This window comes from Eschrichtius robustus, chromosome 3 (genome assembly GCF_028021215.1).
Source record: "Eschrichtius robustus isolate mEscRob2 chromosome 3, mEscRob2.pri, whole genome shotgun sequence".
Taxonomy (NCBI): Eukaryota; Metazoa; Chordata; class Mammalia; order Artiodactyla; family Eschrichtiidae; genus Eschrichtius; species Eschrichtius robustus.
The window spans coordinates 23030840-23053802 of NC_090826.1; the positions used below are offsets into that span (position 1 = coordinate 23030840).

Here is a 22963-nt window from a genome sequence, read left to right on the forward strand (position 1 = left end):
TCATTTCTTTTCATTCTTTTTTCTTTAGTCTGTTCCGCAGCAGTGAATTCCACCATTCTGTCTTCCAGGTCACTTATCCGTTCTTCTGCCTCAGTTATTCTGCTATTGATTCCTTCTAGTGTAGTTTTCATTTCAGTTATTGTATTGGTCATCTCTGTTTGTTTGTTCTTTAATTCTTCTAGGTCTTTGTTAATCATTTCTTGCATCTTCTCAATCTTTGCCTCCATTCTTATTCCGAGGTCCTGGATCATCTTCACTATCATTATTCTGAATTCTTTTTCTGGAAGGTTGCCTATCTCCACTTCATTTAGTTGTTTTTCTGGGGTTTTTTCTTGTTCCTTCATCTGGTACATAGCCCTCTGCCTTTTCATCTTCTCTATCTTTCTGTAACTGTGGTTTTTGGTCCACAGGCTGCAGGATTGTAGTTTTTCTTGCTTCTGTTGTCTGCCCTCTGGTGGTTGAGGCTATCTAAGAGGCTTGATGGGAGGCTCTCGATCATATGGTTTTTATTCTTCAGTTTGTTACTATGGTGTATCACATTGATTGATTTGCGTATATTGAAGAATCCTTGCAACCCTGGGGTAAATCCCACTTGATCAAGGTGTGTGATCCTTTTAATGTGTTGTTGGATTCTGTTTGCTAGTATTTTGTTGAGGATTTTTGCATCTATATTCATCAGTGATATTGGTCTGTAATTTTCTTTTTTGTAGTATCTTTGTCTGGTTTTGGTATCAGGGTGATGGTGGCCTCATAGAATGAGTTTGGGAGTGTTCCTTCCTCTGCAATTTTTTGGAAGAGTTTGAGAAGGATGGGTGTTAGCTCTTCTCTAAATGTTTGATAGAATTCACCTGTGAAGCCGTCTGGTCCTGGACTTTTGTTTGTTGGAAGATATTTAATCACAGTTTCAATTTCATTACTTGTGATTGGTCTGTTCATATTTTCTATTTCTTCCTGATTCAGTCTTTGAAGGTTATACCTTTCTAAGAATTTGTCCATTTCTTCCAGGTTGTCCATTTTATTGGCATCGAGTTGCTTGTGGTAGTCTCTTCGGATGCTTTGTATTTCTGCGGTGTCTGTTGTAACACGTTTTTCATTTCTAACTTTATTGATTTGAGTTCTCTCGCTCTTTTTCTTGATGAGTCTGGCTAATGGTTTATCAATTTTGTTTATCTTCTCAAAGAACCAGCTTTTAGTTTTATTGATCTTTGCTATTGTTTTCTTTGTTTCTATTTCATTTGCTTCTGCTCTGATCTTTATGATTTCTTTCCTTCTGCTAATTTTGGGTTTTGTTTATTCTTCTTTCTCTAGTTCCTTCAGGTGTAAGGTTAGATTGTTTATTCGAGATTTTTCTTGTTTCTTGAGGTAGGCTTGTATAGCTATAAACTTCCCTCTTAGAACTACTTTTGCTGCATCCCATAGGTTTTGGATCATCGTGTTTTCATTGTCATTTGTCTCTAGGTATTTTTTGATTTCCTCTTTGATTTCTTCAGTGATCTCTTGGTTATTTAGTAACATATTGTTTAGCCTCCATGTGTTTGTGTTTTTTATGTTTTTTTCCCTGTAATTGATTTCTAATCTCATAGCATTGTGGTCAGAAAAGATGCTTGATATGATTTCAATTTTCTTAAATTTACTGAGGCTTGATTTGTGACCCAAGATGTGATCTATCCTGGAGAATGTTCCGTGCGCACTTGAGAAGAACGTGTAATCTGCTGTTTTTGGATGGAATGTCCTATAAATATCAATTAAATCTATCTGGTCTATTGTGTCATTTAAAGCTTCTGTTTCCTTATTTATTTTCATTTTGGATGATCTGTCCATTGGTGTAAGTGAGGTGTTAAAGTCCCCCACTATTATTGTGTTACTGTCGATTTCCTCTTTTATAGCTGTTAGCAGTTGCCTTATGTATTGAGGTGCTCCTATGTTGGGTGCATATATATTTATAATTGTTATATCTTCTTCTTGGATTGATCCCCTGATCAATATGTAGTGTCCTTCCTTGTCTCTTGTAACATTCTTTATTTTAAAATCTCTTTTATCTGATATGAGTATTGCTACTCCAGCTTTCTTTTGATTTCCATTTGCATGGAATATCTTTTTCCATCCCCTCACTTTCAGTCTGAATGTGTCCCTAGGTCTGAAGTGGGTCTCTTGTAGACAGCATATATATGGGTCTTGTTTTTATATCCATTCAGCAAGCCTGTGTCTTTTGTTTGGAGCCTTTAATCCATTCACATTTAAGGTAATTATCGATATGTATGTTCCTATTACCATTTTCTTAATTTTTGGGGGTTTGTTTTTGTAGGTCCTTTTCTTCTCTTGTGTTTCCCACTTAGAGAAGTTCCTTTAGCATTTGTTGTAGAGCTGGTTTGGTGGTGCTGAATTCTCTTAGCTTTTGCTTGTGTGTAAAGCTTTTGATTTCTCCATAGAATCTGAATGAGATCCTTGCCGGGTAGAGTAATCTTGGTTTTAGGTTCTTCCCTTTCATCACTTTAAGTATATCATGCCACTCCCTTCTGGCTTGTAGAGTTTCTGCTGAGAAATCACCTGTTAATCTTATGGGAGTTCCCTTGTATGTTATTTGTTGTTTTTCCCTTGCTGCTTTTAATAATTTTTCTTTGTCTTTAATTTTTGCCAATTTGATTACTATGTGTCTCAGTGTGTTTCTCCTTGGGTTTATCCTGTATGGGACTCTGCATTTCCTGGACTTGGGTGGCTATTTCCTTTCCCAAGTTAGGGAAGTTTTCAACTATAATCTCTTCAAATATTTTCTCTGGTCCTTTCTCTCTCTCTTCTCCTTCTGGGACCCCTATAATGCGAATGTTGTTGCGTTTAATGTTGTCCCAGAGGTCTCAGGCTGTCTTCATTTCTTTTCATTCTTTTTTCTTTAGTCTGTTCCGCAGCAGTGAATTCCACCATTCTGTCTTCCAGGTCACTTATCCGTTCTTCTGCCTCAGTTATTCTGCTATTGATTCCTTCTAGTGTAGTGTTCATTTCAGTTATTGTATTGTTCATCTCTGTTTGTTTGTTCTTTAATTCTTCTAGGTCTTTGTTAAACATTTCTTGCATCTTCTTGATCTTTGCCTCCATTCTTTTTCCAAGGTCCTGGATCATCTTCACTATCATTATTCTGAATTCTTTTTCTGGAAGGTTGCCTATCTCCACTTCATTTAGTTGTTTTTCTGGGGTTTTATCTTGTTCCTTCATCTGGTACATAGCCCTCTGCCTTTTGATCTTGTCTATCTTTCTGTGAATGTGGTTTTTGTTCCACAGGCTGCAGGATTGTAGTTCTTCTTGCTTCTGCTGTCTGCCCTCTCAAAAAAATAGTTTTGAAATCATTTATTCCAGCCATCTTATTTTGTAGAAGTAGAGTCTGAAGCTTAAAAAAGTAATTTGTCCAAAGTTAACCTAGTTTGGTACTGCAAATTTAAGACAGAATTCACATTTTCTGGTATCCAGATCAATCCCTTTTTCCTTGGTTTATTCCATGATGCCTTCTTCCTATCTTTACAGTTTGAAAACTTTTTAAAGATACATGATCTTAACTGGTGTTGGTCTTGATAATTACCACAGTAGTTGCTGCATTGTAAGTGCTTAACAAATAAAATTTGAAAATAAGATGATTATTTTTCTTATTTAGTTGAATGTGAGCACAATTTTTATGTTCCACACTTTCTGTGTGATATTTTAAGTGCATTAGAATTTCCTGTTACAACTCTTTTCCCTCTGTTTAATTTCTCTGCTCGGGAGAAAAGTGCTTAAAAAAAAAAATCTTCACTCAAATCCTGATGAAGCTGAGTACCTTTCCATAGTTTATAGGCTATTTGCATATCATTATTTCTGAAGTGCCTGTTCAAATCTTTTGCTCATATTTTTACTGAGTTGTCTGTCTTATTAATTTGTAGGGGTTCTTTATATATTCTTGTCTCACTCCTAGTCTTAGGGAGAAAGCATCAGTATTTCATCATTAAGTGTGATGTTTGCTCTGGGTTTTATGTAGCTGCCTCTTATCAGATAAGGAAATATCTAAGAGTTTTTATCATGAATGAATGATGACTTTTATCAAATGCTTTTCACTTCATTGGTTGATATAATATGATTTTCTCCTTTTTTTTAAAATTTATCTATTTATTTTTGGCCGTGTTGGGTCTTTGTTGCTTCACGTAGGCTTTCTCTAGTTGCCGCAAGTGGGAGCTACTCTTCGTTGCAGTGCGTGGGCTTCTCATTGCGGTTGCTTCTCTTGTTGCAGAGCTTTGGCTCTAGGCACGCGGGCTTCAGTAGTTGTGGCACATGGGCTCAGTAGTTGTGGCTCGTGGGCTGTAGAGTGCAGGCTCAGTAGTTGTGGCGCACGGGCTTAGTTGGTCCGCGGCATGTGGGATCTTTCCGGACCATGGCTCGAACCTGTGGCCCCTGCATTGGCAGGCGGATTCTCAACCACTGTGCCACCAGGGAAGTCCTATTTTTCTCCTTTCTTATGTTACGTGGTGGATTACATTGATTGATTTCCATTGTTAAACCTTCTTGGCATTCATGAAGTAGACTCAATTTGATCATAATATACTTTTCTTATGTCATTTTAGGCTTTTTGCAATGATTTTCATGAGAGAGATAGACCTGTAATTTTCCTTTCTTGTAATGTTGTCAGGTTTTAGTATCAAGTTTATGCTGGCCTCATTAAATAAATTGAGAAGGATTCTCTCTTTTTCTGTTCTCTGGAAGAGTTTTATGTAAGATTGGTATTATTTCTTCCTTAATGTTTGGAAGAATTCACCTATAAAGCCAGCTGGTTCTAAAGCTCCCTTTGTGAGAGGCTTCTTTACTTACAGAGTCAACGTCTTTATTAGAAAGGACTATTAAGATGTTCTAGTTCTTGGTAATTGCGTTTTTCTAGGAAATGTCCATTCCATCTAAAATTTCAAATTTATTGCCATAAAGTTGTGTATCTTTTTAATATCTATAAGATCTCTAGCACTTTTGTGTTCCTGATATTGGTAATTTGTGAACCCACCCCCCCCCCCTTTTTTTTTTAAAGAATCTTGCTACAGATCTATTAATTTTATTACTCTTTCCAAAGAACCAACTTTTACTTTTGTTTTCTTCTGATATATTTTTAATTTAGTTTATGCCAGCTAGTATCTTTATTATTTTCCTTTTACTTTTATTGAACTGTTCTTTTTCCAATTTCTTAAAAGGATACCCATTGATGTTTCTTATTTGTTAGCAACCTAACCTTAGAATTCAAGTGATTTGCCTAAGGTCACATAGTTAGTGACAGAGCTAGAAGTAGAATCTAGAACTGTTCTCCCAGTGCTGCATTTTTTATTCTTCACCATGATGACTTCTTTTTTTGTAGAAGAAGGAGAATGAAGGATGTCAATAGTCAGTATTCATTGAGCACTTAGTATGTTCCAGACACTGTTCTAAACATTTTACATATATTATCTTTTAATCATCTGAATTGCATATAAACTGAGTAGGACAAATCTTTTGTAGTTCTGTTTTTAAGTGTCTTTTTTTTTTTTTTTCCCTCTGTGTGCTGTCTTCTCAGTATAAGAACTGGAAACATGTCTCTGGAAGCTGTTTTCCCCTCCTTTTCCTAGATCCTTTTCCATTCCTCTTAATAGAGAGACTTTCCCCTATTAGGCCTCCCTCTTCTTTTTTTTTTAAATTAATATAAGCCTCTAAGCTAGAGATGGTGTATTAGGGAAACTTTAATAAGAATTGCTTTATAAGGGGCCTCATTTTAATGAACATTCCCTTTCTCTTCTGATATATCTGGTGCTCAAAGCATCTGCTTCACCAGCTGAAGAAGTAAAACTGGTTCCCATCCTAGTTCATACGATAAGAGGGTGAAGTCACAAGGATAAGCTAATAATGATGACAAGGATTTTTCAGTTTATATTTTTGTTGCACTTTTTGCTTTTCAAACCATTTCCATATATTCCTCTTTGGTACCAGCAACCTAGCAGACAAGAAGCATTTAGGAATTCTTGTTTTACTCATGAGGAAACCGGGGCACAAGAAAAGTTATATAACTTCCTAGGATCACACAACCAAGCTGTTCATCCGTCCAGTGAGTAGTGGTTGCAGTGATTCTTGCCAGGGGAATACATCCATATCATCTTTGGAGCTTTAAAACAAAACAAATACCTAGGCCTCACTTTTAGATACCACATCTGTCTGTTGTGGAACTGAGCATCAGCTGAGTTTTTTGTTTGTTTGTTTTTCGAGATCTGTAGATGATTCATGTGGGCCCTCTGATAATGGGATCACTGATCCACTGCATACCCATTGTACCTATACCGTACTAGCAGAAATTGTGCTAGTAAGTAACAGAGCTAGAACTAGAATTTAAGACTCCTTTTACACAATGTGATGGTTTTGAGTTTTACGCTTCTCTGCTCTAATAAATAACTAAGTTTCTGTTGTTGTCAGATAAGAGCAACATAATACTGGAGTTAATGGGTCCACAAGATTATCACAACCAGCATTCTTCTTTGCCTAGACCTTCAGTAATGGGAACTAATTGAATTTTTAAAGTTAAGTGTTCTCTATGTATCAAAATCTTTTAATAGTTAACAAATGAATTTATAAAACTGAAAAACCAAAACATCTTAAAAAGTAACCATTACCTCCAACACTGAATATACTAAAAAGCATTGAATTATACAGTCTAAATGGGTGAGTTTTATGGCTCAATAGAGCTGTTTAAAAAGACAAGAACCACAGTCAACTACCATGATTCTCTGGGGTGATCCGTAGTTTTCATAGCCTTCTTATGGAGAAAAGGAAAGAAATTTGCCTCTCTCCAGAGCTCCTAGGTGATGTTTCACTTGAATTGCATTTCAATGTGTGCATAATTAGTTTTTGCCCAAAATACTCTTGAAATAATATTAACCCATAAAAAAAATACAAAGACTTAAGTATGACATTAAAAGTTATTATATGTAGGATTTATAAAGTAATTTTATATCCACTGATTATACCAACCATCCTGTAGAGTTCATATCTTTCACATTTTACAAATGATGCAACTTTCTGCCTCTGTTTCTAACTGCCGGTTTCTACACCTATACCTACTTTCTCACATATAGTACAGATTGCCAGGGCTAGAAATGCTGAAGACTTAAATTATTTGGCTCTGCAGTATTAGTACTGGATTAAAAACCAAATGCAAGTGGCAAAATAACACATGGTGAAAGTATGGGCTATGTTTCTCTGATGCCAGGCAGATGCGAATTAATTCTTTGAGAAGAGGTGTGAATACACATGTATAATGATACTTTAATACAACTGTGAGCAAAATATTTTGTCACATTCCCCTGTGTTGTTAGATTTGGTCTGCCATCTGCCATTCTTGCATTGACTGGCTTAGAGCACTCATGAGTAGCAGGGACTTGCAAGAGGCTACAGAGTTTTCATTGAAAGATAAGGTAGATCCTCGAGGGGGATGGGGGACAGAAGGATTGGGAGTTTGGGATTAGCAGATACAATCTAGTATATATAGGATGGATAAACAACAAAGTCCTACTGTATAGCACAGGGAACTATATTCAATATCCTGTGATAATCCATAATGGAAAAGAATATGAAAAAGAATATATATATGGCTGACTCGCTTTGCTGTACAGCAGAAATTAACACAACATTGTAAATCAACTATACTTCAATAAAATATTTAAAAAAAGAAAGAAAAGGAAAGATAAAGTAGATCCTTGTGTTTGTTTCTGTTGCTTTTCCTGTGTATCCTCTGAGGAGTTATTTCTTTCAATGGACATCATTACAGAACATCAAGCATTTTTTTTCTTGGTGTTGTGTATATGAAGTAGTTGTGAATTTCAATTTTTAATCTGTTCTGTTTCATGGAGTTCCTTTGTATGACCTAATTTTTACTGCTTATACATCTAAATTTATCAGGAAAAGTTAAGTTCAAAATACTCAGTTTAAGAAGGCAGGAAAAGAATCAACATTGTGAAAATGACTATACTACCCAAAGCAATCTACAGATTCAATGCAATCCCTATCAAACTACCACTGGCATTTTTCACAGAACTAGAACAAAAAATTTCACAATTTGTATGGAAACACAAAAGACCCCGAATAGCCAAAGCAATCTTGAGAACGAAAAATGGAGCTGGAGGAATCAGGCTCCCTGACTTCAGACTATATTACAAAGCTACAGTAATCAAGACAGTTTGGTACTGGCACAAAAACAGAAACATAGATCAGTGGAACAGGATAGAAAGCCCAGAGATAAACCCATGCACATATGGTCACCTTATCTTTGATAAAGGAGGCAAGCATATACAGTGGAGAAAAGACAGCCTCTTCAATAAGTGGTGCTGGGAAAACTGGACAGGTACATGTAAAAGTATGAAATTAGAACACTCCCTAACACCATACAGAAAAATAAACTCAAAATGGATTAAAGACCTAAATGTAAGGCCAGACACTATAAAACTCTTAGAGGAAAACATAGGCAGAACACTCTATGACATAAATCACAGCAAGATCCTTTTTGACCCACCTGCTAGAGTAATGGAAATAAAAACAAAAATAAACAAATGGGACGTAATGAAACTAAAAAGCTTTTGCACAGCAAAGGAAACCATAAACAAGACAAAAAGACAACCCTCAGAATGGGAGAAAATATTTGCAAATGAAGCAAGTGACAGAGGATTAATCTCCCAAATTTACAAGCAGCTCATGCAGCTCAATAACAAAAAAACGAACAACCCAATCCAAAAATGGGCAGAAGACCTAAATAGACATTTCTCCAAAGAAGATATACAGATTGCCAACAGACACATGAAAGAATGCTCAACATCATTAATCATTAGAGAAATGCAAATCAAAACTACAATGAGATATCATCTCACACTGGTCAGAATGGCCATCATCAAAAAATCTAGAAACAATAAATGCTGGAGAGGGTGTGGAGGAAAGGGAACCCTCTTGCACTGTTGGTGGGAATGTAAATTGATACAGCCACTATGGAGAACAGTATGGAGGTTCCTTAAAAAACTAAAAATAGAACTACCATACGACCCAGCAATCCCACTACTGGGCATATACCCTGAGAAAACCATAATTCAAAAAGAGTCATGTACCACAATGTTCATTGCAGCTCTATTTACAATAGCCAGGACATGGAAGCAACCTAAGTGTCCATCGACAGATGAATGGATAAAGACGATGTGGCACATATATACAATGGAATATTACTCAGCCATAAAAAGAAACGAAATTGAGTTATTTGTAGTGAGGTGGATGGACCTAGAGTCTGTCATACAGAGTGAAGTAAGTCAGAAAGAGAAAAACAAATACCGTATGCTAACACATATATATGGAATCTAAAAAAAAAAAAAAAAGGTCATGAAGAACCTAGGGGCAGGACGGGATTAAAGACGCAGACCTACTAGAGAATGGACTTGAGGATACGGGGAGGGAGGGGGAAGGGTAAGCTGGGACAAAGTGAGAGAGTGGCATGGACATATATACACTACCAAATGTAAAATAGATAGCTAGTGGGAAGCAGCCGCATAGCACAGGGAGATCAGCTCGGTGCTTTGTGACCACCTAGAGGGGTGGGATAGGGAAGGTGGGAGGGAGGGAGACACAAGAGAGAAGAGATATAGGGATATATGTATATGCATAACTGATTCACTTTGTTATAAAGCAGAAACTAACACACCATTGTAAAGCAATTATGCTCCAATAAAGATGTTAAAAAAAAAAAAGGCAGGAAAGTGTGTAATAAAAATTATAAAGATTTCCATGTAAAATAATTAAAATTTAAAAGTCTCAGCACATGAAGGATAATGATCTGTTATCAGAAATATTAAATCATGTGGAAACAGACTGCATTCCTAGACATTGCCAGGTAAGTGAGGTCTTACTACGAAGTATATGGATGTTTTCTTTTAGTTCCTGAAAGAATGAAGATAAAAATCATAAAAGGGTATGAGTGATTGTTTTTAAGTGAGTAACCTGAAACTTAGATGCCCAGTAATCCAAACCAAAACAACTCTTAACTCTGTGAAAAGATAAAGCTTTTGTCATAAGCTTATATTGTATATTCCCTCTAAAACAGTCTGTATAGTCTATATACAGTCTTTGCCCTAAATCAGGGCTTCTTAACCTAGCAACCTTGTCCTGTACACACTAGAGCCAGTACCACTTTCTACTTCACTCCTCAGTTGTGACAACCAAAAATGTCTCCAGACATTGCCAAATGTTCTCTGCGGTGTCAAAATCACCCCTGGTTTAGAACTGCTGCCCTAAATATATTAGAGAACAGGAGCAATAATAAAAATTGATAAGACTCTGGAAGAGGATAGGGTAGAACTCAAAGTGTTGTTTTGGTTTTTTTAAGGACTAAAGGCCAAAGGTTTTGAATTTTATTTCATTTTTTTAATTAATATTTTTGGAGTATAGTTGATTTACAATGTTGTGTTAGTTTCTGCTGTGCAGCAAAGTGAATCAATTATACATAATCATATATCCACTCTTTTGTAGATTCTTTTCCCATATAGGTCATTATAGAGTATTGAGTAGAGTTCCCTGTGCTATACAGTAGGTTCTTATTAGTTATCTGTTTTATATATAGTAGTGTGTATATGCCAATCCCAATCTCCCAATTTATCCCTCCCTGCCCCTTTCCTCCTTGGTAACCATAAATTTGTTTTCTACATCTGTGACTCGATTTCTGTTTTGTAAATACGTTCATTTGTACCATTTTTTTAGATTCTACATATAAGTGATATCCTATGATATTTGTCCTTCTCTCTCTGACTTACTTCAATCAGTACGACAATCTCTAGGTCCACCGATGTTGCTGCAAATGGCATTATTTTGTTCTTTTTTATGGCTGAGTAATATTCCATTGTATATATGTACCACATCTTCTTTATCTGTTCATCCATCAATGGACACTTAGGTTGCCTCCATGTCCTGGCTATTGTAAATAGTGCTGCAGTGAACATTGGGGTGCATGTGTCTTTTCAAATTATGGTTTTCTCCAGATATATGCCCAGGAGTGGGATTGTTGGATCATATGGTAGCTCTATTTTTAGTTTTTTAAGGAATCTCCATACTGTTCTGTATGGTAGTGGCTGGACCAATTTACATTGCCACCAACAGTGTAAGAGGGTTCCCTTTTCTCTACATCCTCTCCAGCATTTATTGTTTGTAGATTTTTTTGATGATGGCCATTCTGACCAGTGTGAGGTAATACCTCATTGTAGTTTTGATTTGCCTTTCTCTAATAATAAGTGATGTTGAGCATCTTTTCATGTGCCTCTTGGACATCTGTATGTCTTCTTTGGAGAAATGCCTATTTAGATCTTCCACCCATTTTTTGATTGGGTTGTTTGGGTTTTTTTGATATTGAGCTGCATGAACTGTTTATATATTTAGGAGATTAATCCCTTGTCCATCACTTCGTTTGCAAATATTTTCTCCCATTCTTTGAGTTGTCTTTTCATTTTGTTTATAGTTTCCTTTGCTGTGCAAAAGCTTTTTTAAAAAATTATTTATTTATTTATTTATTTATTTTATTTTTGGCTGTGTTGGGTCTTCGTTTCTGTGCGAGGGCTTTCTCTAGTTGCAGCAAGCGGGGGCCACTCTTCATCGCGGTGCGTGGGCCTCTCACTATCGCGGCCTCTCTTGTTGCGGGGCCCAGGCTCCAGACGCGCAAGCTCAGTAGTTGTGGCTCACGGGCCTAGTTGCTCCGCAGCACGTGGGATCTTCCCAGACCAGGGCTCGAACCCGTGTGCCCTGCATTAGCAGGCAGATTCTCAACCACTGCGTCACCAGGGAAGCCCTGCTGCAGAATTCTTTATGAAAATAATTGCAATTCTCTAAATGCCCCTCTGAGTCAGTGTACAATACCAGTACCAGGTATTTTATCTGAAAAGCATGTAGCTGTAGGCAGCCTCCAGCCTCCTCATCTCATTTGTTTCCATCTTGGTCAGAGGTTGTCAGCAGCTCTGAGTCTGCTAACGGCCCAAATGGTTGCTGATAACTGTTCATCAGGCTGAGTTTGGCTCCTGCCAACCATCTCTCTTCCTTTTTCAAACCCGTGTCTCCTGCATTGGCAGGCAGATTCTCAACCACTGCGCCACTAGGGAAGCCCTGTGCAAAAGCTTTTAAGTTTAATTAGGTCCCATTTGTTTATTTTTGTTTTTATTTTCATTACTCTAGGAGGTGGATCAAAAAAGATCTTGTTGCAGAGAGTGTTCTGCAAATGGATTAAGTGCCCCAACCAAATGACATAGACTGGCTGAATGGATTGAATTTTATTTTTTAATCAAATAATTAAAAAGGAAAGAGTCTGGTCCAAAGATTTGCCTTTCAACAAGCTTAAAGAAGCATCAAAATGTGTACATGTCTTATAAGAAGATTCCTTTATCAAGCTATTTTGTAATCATTCCGAGGAGGCTTAGCAGAAGAAATCAGACTTAATCCTTTTTCCTAGAATATATTTTTAGGTTCCTGAAGTCACCTATAAATAAATGGATCTTTATTTCAAAAAGCCTTCATAGAAGAAATCAGACTTAATTAACCCATTTTTTCCTTCGTAGACTACCTTGCAGGTTCTTGAAACTAATAGATTACAAGGTTAAGCAATTTTGCCAACTTTTTAATAAAATGAGTTTTCCTTTTTTTTTTTTTTTTTTTTCGTATTTTACTGTCCACATCCACCCCCCTCCCGCCTCCTGTCCCACCCTTTATGGAACATTATCGTTAGGACATTTTAGCTTTTCTGTTAGGGTACTTTTAGCTTTCTTATTGCCATTATTGCCATCAGTTACCTGCCAGAGCACTAATAATTTATTTTTTACCTTCTGTATGATAGCCCACTGGACACTGTAACACTCGTATGTGTCCTGGAGTCACAATTATTTCACCTGGTGGCTGTGAAGTAGTACAGTGACTCTTGCCTTCACTTATCCTTCACTTGTGCCTTTTTCACGTAGCAGCAGCCGTTGATTCAGCAGACCGAAGCCCTCGGCCCACCTCTGCACCAGCCATTGCTCAGAGTCAGGCCGCAGAAGACAGCGTCCCAGGTGCACCTGTTAAAAAAGCAGTGGTTTCTGAAGCACCGAAGGAAACAGTGCAGGTTGAAGTGAAAAAGGAAGAAGTGCCACCTGAGCAGCCTGAGCCAGAGCTCACAGAAGTGTGGAAGGTATGTATGTCATACGCCCAAATGTCTAGCTAATGCTCTTTTTGGTTCAGAGGTGTTGACTCCTTGACCAGGAAGATTCTCAAAGCACTGGTTTTTGTCGAATCCTAACAAAGTTATTTCTTCCTGACTCTTTCTGAAAGAAGGTATCTCCCATTAACCTGTAAAATATTTTCATAGAATTATGTCATGAAGTACTGTAAGCTATCCCAGTTTTCTGGTGACCCATAACTTTACCCAACTTAAATCTTAAAAAATGAGTCTGTAAAACACACCAGCACTGTGATCATCTGTTTTTAAAAATAATTTTTACTCATCCAGAAGGAATCTCCACATTCCTTTTTCAGAGTAAGCTCTGCTAGTATGAGTAAAATATAATTTGATTTCATAAAATGGATATATGTGTAACATACCCAAAGAATATCCAGATATTATATAAAGCACATCTATATGGTTGTTCAAATCTTAAGAAACTTTACAAAAATAGGAAGATCCATTATGTAGAGGAGGTTATGCTACTGGGTTGTTTACAGTTCTGAGTTGATTGCACCCACAGTCACGGAACTTTGTTGAAAAATCACCAATTTAATTAGTAGATTTCCCAGGAGTAACAGTATCCGGACTGATCTTTTCTGTGTTGATAAGCTTTTTAAAATACATTTAAGCAGTGATGGAGTTGAGCTGTCAGTTCAGATTTATTGAAGTAAATACGAGTCTCACTGTTGACAACAGGAATTAATAGAAGCAGACTTTATAAGAAAAATTACACTTTTATATGTCTGTTAAGAAATTTAAAACCATGTAAGACCTTGGTAAGTGCTCTCCCCTTGACAGATGGATTAATCCTGTTCTTTTGGAGCCAGTTCAATCTAGTTTACCTATAGAGCAGTGGCCAATCTGGCTCTGTTTTGATTGTACTAAAAAAAACCCAAAACTATTCAATATGACATATAGTTTTTATGGTCCTTTGAGACCAACTTGAGTCCAGAGTGAATGGTAGGTGGTTGCATTTTTGTATCTAGCTAAATGTGCATGACGTTGACCACCAGGTTCAGTATCAACAGTGCCTTTTTAATGTTAGACTACTTCAGTTTTTAATGTTAGGGTAGCTCACCTGGCACTTTTGACTGTCCTTCCGTCTGTGATACTAACTGAAAAGTGTTAGATTACTGGAATTGGCAAGGGAATCTTTTTGGTGGCTAAGATTCCTTTGGCTTTCTGCTAACTTATTTGTTCTTTTGCCTATCTGGCAGACATAAGTATCTTCAAGAATAGGTTCCCTTTGCTCTTGGGACCTCAGCAGAGTGGAGAGATCACTTCCTGTTATATGCTCACCATTTAAGTGCCAGTTGGGGGTCTTCTTGCCAGTTAATTCTATATAAATAAATTTTGAGATACTTGTATTGAGATCAGACTGAAAGCCACCTCTGATAACCTTCTGTTACCGTAATAGTAGTGACGGAGTTAAGGGTGACTCTGAGTTGATTTTATTTGTAGCAGTTAGAAAATAATTATGGAATTTGCCTGAAGCCGTATTTACTATATAAAGCAGCAGTAGTAATAAAGTAGCCTTGTAATTGTGGAAATCTCATTGCCTAACACTAAGTTGGTGCCAGATAGAGATAGCTTTTTGGCATCTTGAGTCATTTGACAAGACCTACTTTGCAGGTGTGGAGATAGTACCTTTCCTCATGTGCATCTTTATCTCCATTGATATTCTCTGTAGGAGCATAAATAGAACTACTGTTGCTACTTGGTCTCCATTCTTAGATTGAAGTAGAGGCTCTCAATTTCTTGCTGTTGGATTGCTAAGGACCCAAAGCAAGAAGTCATTATTCATTTAAACAAGTAATATGGGGCTTCCCGGGTGGCGCAGTGGTTGAGAATCTGCCTGGTAATGCAGGGGGCACAGGTTCGAGCCCTGGTCTGGGAAGATCCCACATGCCGCGGAGCGGCTGGGCCCCTGAGCCACAATTACTGAGCCGGCGCATCTGGAGCCTGTGCTCCGCAACGAGAGGCCACGATAGTGAGAGGGCCGCGCACCGCGATGAAGAGTGGCCCCCGCTTGCCGCAACTAGAGGAAGCCCTGGCACAGAAACGAAGACCCAACACAACCAAAAAATAAATAAATAAATAATAAATAATAATTAAAAAAAAAAAAAAAAAAACAAGTAATGTAAGCTTTACAAAATAATTGAAAACTTCCATTTGCTAAGCATTCACAACTCTATGAAGATATTATCTCCATTTTATCAATAAAAGACTTAAAACTCAGGTGAAATAACTTGTTAAGGGCCACACAGCAATAATCCCAGAATAATCCCAGTTATTTCTACTGGGATTCAGAGTAGAAATAACCCAAATTGTTAATTACCCTAGTAGTTAAAAGGACTGTAGCCAGATGTGCTTATGATTTGACAGTGTCACAAAGGTTGGTATCATCTTATGTTCTTTACATTCAGTCCTAGAGAAAACAGCACAATGACATTATATTCTGAGGTAATGCTGCCAAGGGTGATTAAAAAGAATGTGTCAAGGGAATTCCCTGGAGGTCCAGTGGTTATGACTCTGTGCTTTCACAGCTGAGGGCCCAGGTTTGATCCCTGGTTGGGGACCTAGGATCCCGCAAGCTGCACAGCGGCCAGAAAAAGAAAAAAAAAAAAAGAAAGAGTACATCAAAACCACAGATTAATGAGGTTCTGTAAAGAACGTAACGATACAGGGTGATTGACCCTTAATAAAAACATTTTTCTCATTTTGATATATCCAGTGCTTTAGGCATTGCTCACTCTATTATGCTTTCTCTTAACAGCCTTGGTTTTTAAATTTATGCTTACTCCATTTTGGGTATATAAAATGACTGCTGCTAAAGGTATTTCAAAGCCAGGCAGGAGGCCTTAGTTATTCTCTTCCTGTTCTTAAGGATGAATCTTTTCCATCCACCGAACACATGGGCTCCAACTCCCTGGAGAGGAGATTACAGTGTGTTGAATGTTGCAGCTGAGCCCTGTGTGTGCTTATTTATAAATCAGCCTTGGAAGTAATTGCATGCATCAGTAACAATTTGGATTGAGTCTATTTTGGTGTGTTGTTGTCTAATAAACTCAAGGGTTAAACTTGCCTCCTTAAATATATTGATCAACTAACAAAATTTTTTGTATTTACCTGCTTGGTGTCATATGTGGTTTATTTTATGTGTGCTTTAAACTGTAAAGATTTTGTTTCTGTCATGTATGTCATACATTGGTATCTTCATTTGTAAGTTTGTTTTTATGTTATTTAAAATACCTCTACATCACTTTTAAAAAGCAAAACAAAAACATATGACTTTTTGAAGTCTAAATTATTATTTTTAATAAGTACTTTTTAATAAATAAGTATAAAAATGTTCTCTTCATCAATAGAATAATTACCTTAATTTTCTTTTTTGATCCTTTGGTTGTCCATATTACCTCTTCAGCTTTGAGAATGTGATGGTGAACTAACAGATTGCTCTTGAGAGCAGTGTCCTTCCCTGTAATACCCCCTGTAAGACTGCATCATGATGATTACATATCAGCTTATTTCACAAGCAGCCTAAAGATGCAGCTGATTTGGAAATGACGCTATTCATAGAAACCTACTAACCTGAAATGTTTTTACCACTTTATTTCTTAAATGTAGGTGGAAAAAACCCACATCGAGGTCACAGTACCCACCTCAAATGGTGACCAAACACAGGTTTGTGCCAATAGGCCACTTATTCCTTTTCCCCTCCCTCCCCAATTTTTTCTTCCCTCCCACTCCCTGCTCCTTAAAAAGAAATTATAAGCTGAAGGTTCAAAAAAACTTCAATGAGCCAATATTTTATCATTTTTCTTTCTTTTTTTAATAATGGCAAAACAGAAGCTTGCAGAAAAAACTGAAGATCTGATAAGAATGAGGAAGGTTAGCCATTTTTCACTTTCACAAAATCACTTTACCATCACCCATGCTGACTTTCAAAGTGCATTAAAAAGACAGTGATCCATTCTTTTCATTGATTTCTCTTAATCCGAAATTACTTTCAAATAGCAGGTATACATATACACATGTTATGTATATATATGCATATACATACACACATATGTGTACCAAAGAAATTATAATCCCATACTATATACTGAAAAAATTCATTAAAATAAACTTTCCAGTAGGAAAATATCTTTTTAAACACAATGAAATAATTAGTGAAGGCCAAATCTATCCTTTATATTTAAACTTTGTAAGAAATATTTCACAGTGGTACCATATGCTTGGAATCGTTGACAATATTTTATGCATATTTATTATGGAAACCATCATAGCAGCACCTCCCAGTATGGCTAATAATTATGGGTTTGGCTGTTCTGTGTCTCATTCTTCCCAACCATAGAGTAGGATGAATCAATTCTTACTGAATAGAGTATTGATTGACCATGTATAAAATGCCCTTAGATCTTTCTTATGGAAGATATTAGAGCTGTACGTACCTGCAGTATTACTAAGTTTGAAATAATGTCCAAAACGCTAAATAATGTTTTAAAGCATTTCCCTACTCCATGGAACACGGAGAGTCAAGGCTTCTTAAAGTCATGCATTTTAAGATGACCCTCAAACAGCTCAAAGAGGAACGTAAAGCAGCTTGTTATGTAAGAAGCCAATGAAGCCAGGAGCACTGTCTATTTAAATAACATCGTCGCATTCTTCCATCATTCATGAAGAATGTCATCCATTTTCTAGTGGTAATCATGTCCTCTGTGTGTCCTTGTGGTTCTGTGACCATTTCATGTTGGCATATGCTGCGCTATGGACATTTAATTTTAAATATTTTTTTGGTTTGCCAATTTGCAGTTTTTTCACGCAAGAACAACATTTTAATTTTTTATGCTTTTCTGTTTTTCCCTCTTTCATTTTCACAGAAAAAGAGAGAGAGACTAGATGGTGAAAACATTTATATCAGACATAGCAATTTAATGTTGGAGGTTTGTATGAACTTGAAGCTTATTTCAGTTGGTTGCCTGTAACCTTCTGCGTTCTTTGCTGATCCCCTTTCTTCTTTCTATGCTGCGTTTGGTTTTGCATGCCATTGCATGAGAGAATTTTAGGTTTAAAATGCTTTTGCATGTTGGTAAACATGAAGATATGCAACCATCTCTACTTCTGACTCTTTAGTTTCCATCTCTCATACATATCTAAAAAATATATGATTGGGACTACCTCAGCATCCCATGGTTCCATTGTTTTACCCACTTTTAGAAAGAACTACATCACTGTTTAAAAGTTCCTTGAATTGTCCAAGAGTATAAACTCCTGTATGTTTCAAGCATCAAATTTATACAGTTTTTTCATCTTCTGAATCAGGAGAATGTGGAAAAATAGGAGAAATGATCACAATTCAAAATGGACTTAAATTTTTGAGGATACCAAAAAATGACAGAAGAATAGTCAGGGGAAAAAAAAGTAAGATACAGGAAGGAAAGAAGGGAGGCTAGCATTTAATGAGTAGTTAGTATGATATAAGATAGTTTAATTATAAAACAAGCCTACGGGTATGGAATTTTTATTTTAAAGAGAAAGTTGAGGCTAAGAGAAATTAATTTCCTTGTGGTTATAGAGCTGGTAAATCAGTAAAGCTAGGATTTGTGTTAGGGTCCATCTAACTCTATTAAACTATACTTTTTTTTTTCCCATTCAGAAATAGCAACATACTATGTGCTGTAGGAATTGTAAGGTCATTTTCCCATTGTAGTCAATATCGGTCAGATTTTCACCAAGCCTATATTAGTATACTTTATCTAGTTTCAGGCTCCACACGGGATAAGGAAATATAAAACTAACTAGAAGATTAGAGGAACTCTGTGAGGAAAAATTAAGGAAATTGGAGTTATTCTGTGAAAAAACAGGCCATGTTTACACATCAGAAACTCTTACCTGGAAGCTAATGACCTAATTATCTTACAACTCCACTCAAGACAGAACCAAAAGAAATGGGTATAAATTCTGACATCAGGGATTTAACTGAAGTATAAAGGAAATGTAACTATATAGGAAGATGATAAATCGTTCTTGCCTTCAGGAAGCATCCAATGTAGGGGCAAATGGAAGAGAGAAACAATAAGTAAACAAATACTGATAAAATGATTACAAGTTATTATAAAAGCTACGAAAGGGAAATAGTATGCTGTGCTAATAAAAAGGACCTGCTCTAAATAAGATGGACAGGGAAGTTGTCTATGAAGAGGTAACACTTAAGCTGAGACCTGAAAGATGAACATACGTAACGGTAAATATTATTAAAGGGGATGTTTGAAGAAACTTTTTTAGATAGAACTCTAATAGCATCCAGTAATTACTTAACGTCATCTATTCTTTGTCAATACATATATTTTGAGTGCCTGCTAGGTATAAGGTACTTTGATAAAAATAAAAATTATGGCCAGTTTTCATTAATCATGTACTGTGTGGTAGGCACAATACCAAGTGTTTTATATATGTTTACCTCATGTAACATGAAGTTTTCTTAGGCTGGACCCTAGGATATTTCAGACTTGGTAACTAGATCTCTTTGCTTTAGTGCATAGCTGAAACTAGACCTGAATGGTTCCGCTTCTGAGATTAGGGAGAATAACAGATATCAGTTGATCTCCTTATACTCAGCAATGTAACATCTCCCAATTCCAAACATGCCTATTTCTTGACTTGTCCATCTGTAATTCTGCCTCTTAACTGGAACCTGCAGTACCAATCATATATTTGTCCTTTGTTCAATGAGGTGTGTTATGGCTTCTGAGACTCACAAAGTCCTTGTGTGTGATACGTTTTTCCCAGTATTTCATTGACAGCCATGAGAGGGGATTTCTAAATAAGTGTGTGTTTGAAAATTAAAACTACTAACTATCTTTTGAGAATATTTTCTATTTAATTAAGTGTTTGGTTTGATTGCTGCTAAAATTATAGGATGATAGGCATCAGAAAGTGTCTAATCTGAAAACAGCCAAAGTAGTTTGGCTAACCGTCATTCTCTAGTATTGTAAAAGTTTTTTCCCCCGCTTAGGGAAGTTCTCTCAAGTTATCTGTCACTCTAGCAGATTTTTTTTTAAGCATTCCCTCCTCCCCCTACTCCTACCCCACCCCCACTAATGCTTTGTTCTGGCACAAATAAGGTCGAGTTCATTTTTAGATCTACCGTTTCCTCCTCCATCTCCCAATGAGAACCTGTAGCAAGTGTCTGTGACAAATTCTATTTGGAACAGGTCCCTTTGAGATCTTAATTTAACTCTGTGCCCCCACACGTTTCCAACAGAGCCAGCTAAGAAGGATGGAGAAAGCTCCCTCAGAAGCTGCTGATTTTATTGAAACATTTATTTTCTCAGGTTCCAAGCCAATCAAAAGCTAGGCAGGACAAGTAACACATCACCACTCTTTTATAGTAAGAGGCTAATAACCCAGAGAGTTATGGTTTTATCATAGCCTCTCTTGATCATTTTTTTTTTTTTTTTTGCTCCATTCTCACCTTTAACCCTCCCAAATACGTTTAGTTCTTGGCCCAAGCAGATTTGATTTTGTCAGGAGCTAGGTCACAGAGCCTTCCATGCCTGATGGGTCTCAGTTGTTCAGCCTACTACTGAGTCTTTGACTGACCTTGTTCCTGCTTTTCTTTAGCTAGTAAACATGCTTTTCTTGCTTTCAGCTAGAACAAAAGTGCAAACTGTTGTTTCCCCATGGTGAAGCCCATATTCTTGAGCTATACTCACGTTTCATCCCAGCAGGCAAGAGGTACTCTTATGGGGGAGCTACAGGATTGCCCTTTTTGGGTTAGTTTTCTCTTTGACTGATCTCAAAGCACATAAACATCATTCAGTCTTGCAAAAATAAAAAGAATAGACTATTAAATGAATTTTCTGAATGAATATCTCCAGAATCAAAATTGTGTCATATGCCTCACTGGTTCTTTTTCCTATACTGTTTTCTCTTAGACATTGCTTTTGAAAAAAATTTACTTAATTGCAGCCTATATTGCCTCAGGAAAAACTTCTAAAACAAATTTTTATTTAAATGAATTCCTTTCCCCCACCCCCAACACCAAATGAGGCTGTTTCCCACGGAGCCAAAAAAAAAAAAAAAAGACTAATCCCCAAATTCACACAGCATATTAGGAGATATATTTAGTATTATGCTTTTCTTGGATACAGAGCTGCCTTGATATATAATAAACACAGAATTTTTAGCAGTCATCAAGTGACAGGCTCCCACATGTTTTGATTTCAAGCATAGATCTTTTGAGGTTTTTTTTGAAGAAATATGTTGGACCAAGAACATTTGAGTTTTTGTCTTCACGTTGTATTTCCCAGATCATTTCTGGCCAAGTCTCTTGAAAGTTGGTTTATGCCTCCTGTTACATAAACTTGAATGTTATTTCTCATATTATTTCCAGCTTTGTTAGCCTAGTTTTGATCATTTCTCCCTGGAATATTGCCTGTGAGAGCTTCCCCCTAGTTGTCCAGTAGTCACATCTGCTGGAACAGTTTAGTTATTTTAAGTCGTCAGGGAGACATATAAGGTATACGACAAGTGCTTATTAAATCACTCCCCATCCATTGACGGTTACTGGAAGATGGTTTGAATGGTACTGAGGGATGAAGTGAAGCTGTCAGAAGCTGCAAAACTTAAGGCTTTTAGTGTGTGTGGATAGTATTGACAAAGAAAAAAAAATCCATTATATTATATACCCCTGAGTAATTATTCAGAGATAGTAACCACTTGCTCTGGAGGCTTGAGCCAGGAATTTCAGTAATAAATTTTTGTATCGAGAAAGGGCTATTCCTGTTTACCAAAACCCAGCAACAGTCACCTAGTGATAAGAAAGCAAAACTATCTCCAGGTAGAAATAGAGGGATACTGTACAGTTGCAACTCACCAAGGCAAGGCAACCCATGGTGGGAGTTGAATCTTTCACCATGGCCTTCGTTTAACAGTTTCTCCTTCTCTATTGCTATCTCCATCCTGCCTGAGCTGAGCCTAAATCAGTTCCTATCAAGCTGAGGCTAATTGAGTTGTGGGATTACCTGCTTGGGATGAGGAGTTGGAGATCTAGTGCTGTGTCGTAATGGGAAGAAGAGTTGTAAAATTAAGGAGTGCGCTCTTTATAGGTTATATAACTGCTAAGAGCTATAGGGTTACGATGCTTCACTGCTTCCAAGAAAAGCACTGTGTTAAAAAAAAAAGCAAATATACCATATTGTATATTTATAATTTGAATGTAATTTATGGATTAATAACATCTATCTTGGATGTGGTGTATTTTCTACCAGTGCCCGTAGTCTATGATGGGCTCCCCTTGGTGGTGTTTTTTTTCCCTGAATATTTATTGTTTTGCATCTTTGTCCTTTCAACTATAGGATTTAGACAAAAGTCAAGAAGAGATCAAAAAACATCATGCCAGCATCAGTGAGCTGAAAAAGAACTTCATGGAATCTGTACCAGAACCACGGCCTAGTGAATGGGATAAACGCTTATCCACTCACTCTCCCTTTCGAACACTTAACATCAATGGGCAAATCCCTACAGGAGAAGGAGTGAGTACTTTGTCCATGTGACCAATTGTGAGAATGAGTGAGATAAATGCTTTTGTATATTGATAATCTGTATCTGAAAGTTTAGAGCTGAAAGTTAGCTTTGGTGTCTTACCAATTCATTCCAGCTTTAAAGCATTCATAATCAAACACTTGTTTTAAGTCATATGGACTACTCAGTCCAATTATGGGGGCCATTTGGAGC

The 22963-nt window shown here is 36.9% G+C and overlaps 1 protein-coding gene across 12 annotated transcripts in view; it reads left to right on the forward strand.

Moving 5' to 3' along the window:
• The window catches only part of EPB41 (erythrocyte membrane protein band 4.1), a 203286-nt gene that overhangs the window by 133387 nt on the left and 46936 nt on the right, over positions 1–22963 (forward strand). For 5 of the 12 annotated variants that reach the window (XM_068539321.1, XM_068539312.1, XM_068539310.1 and 2 more), the window contains exons 12-15: positions 12981–13189; positions 16850–16906; positions 18106–18168; positions 22585–22761. In XM_068539321.1, coding sequence (XP_068395422.1) covers positions 12981–13189; positions 16850–16906; positions 18106–18168; positions 22585–22761 — 506 coding nt within the window. The remainder of the gene's footprint in view (positions 1–12980; positions 13190–16849; positions 16907–18105; positions 18169–22584; positions 22762–22963) is intronic. The other 7 variants (XM_068539311.1, XM_068539315.1, XM_068539316.1 and 4 more) reach the window with 4 other exon arrangements.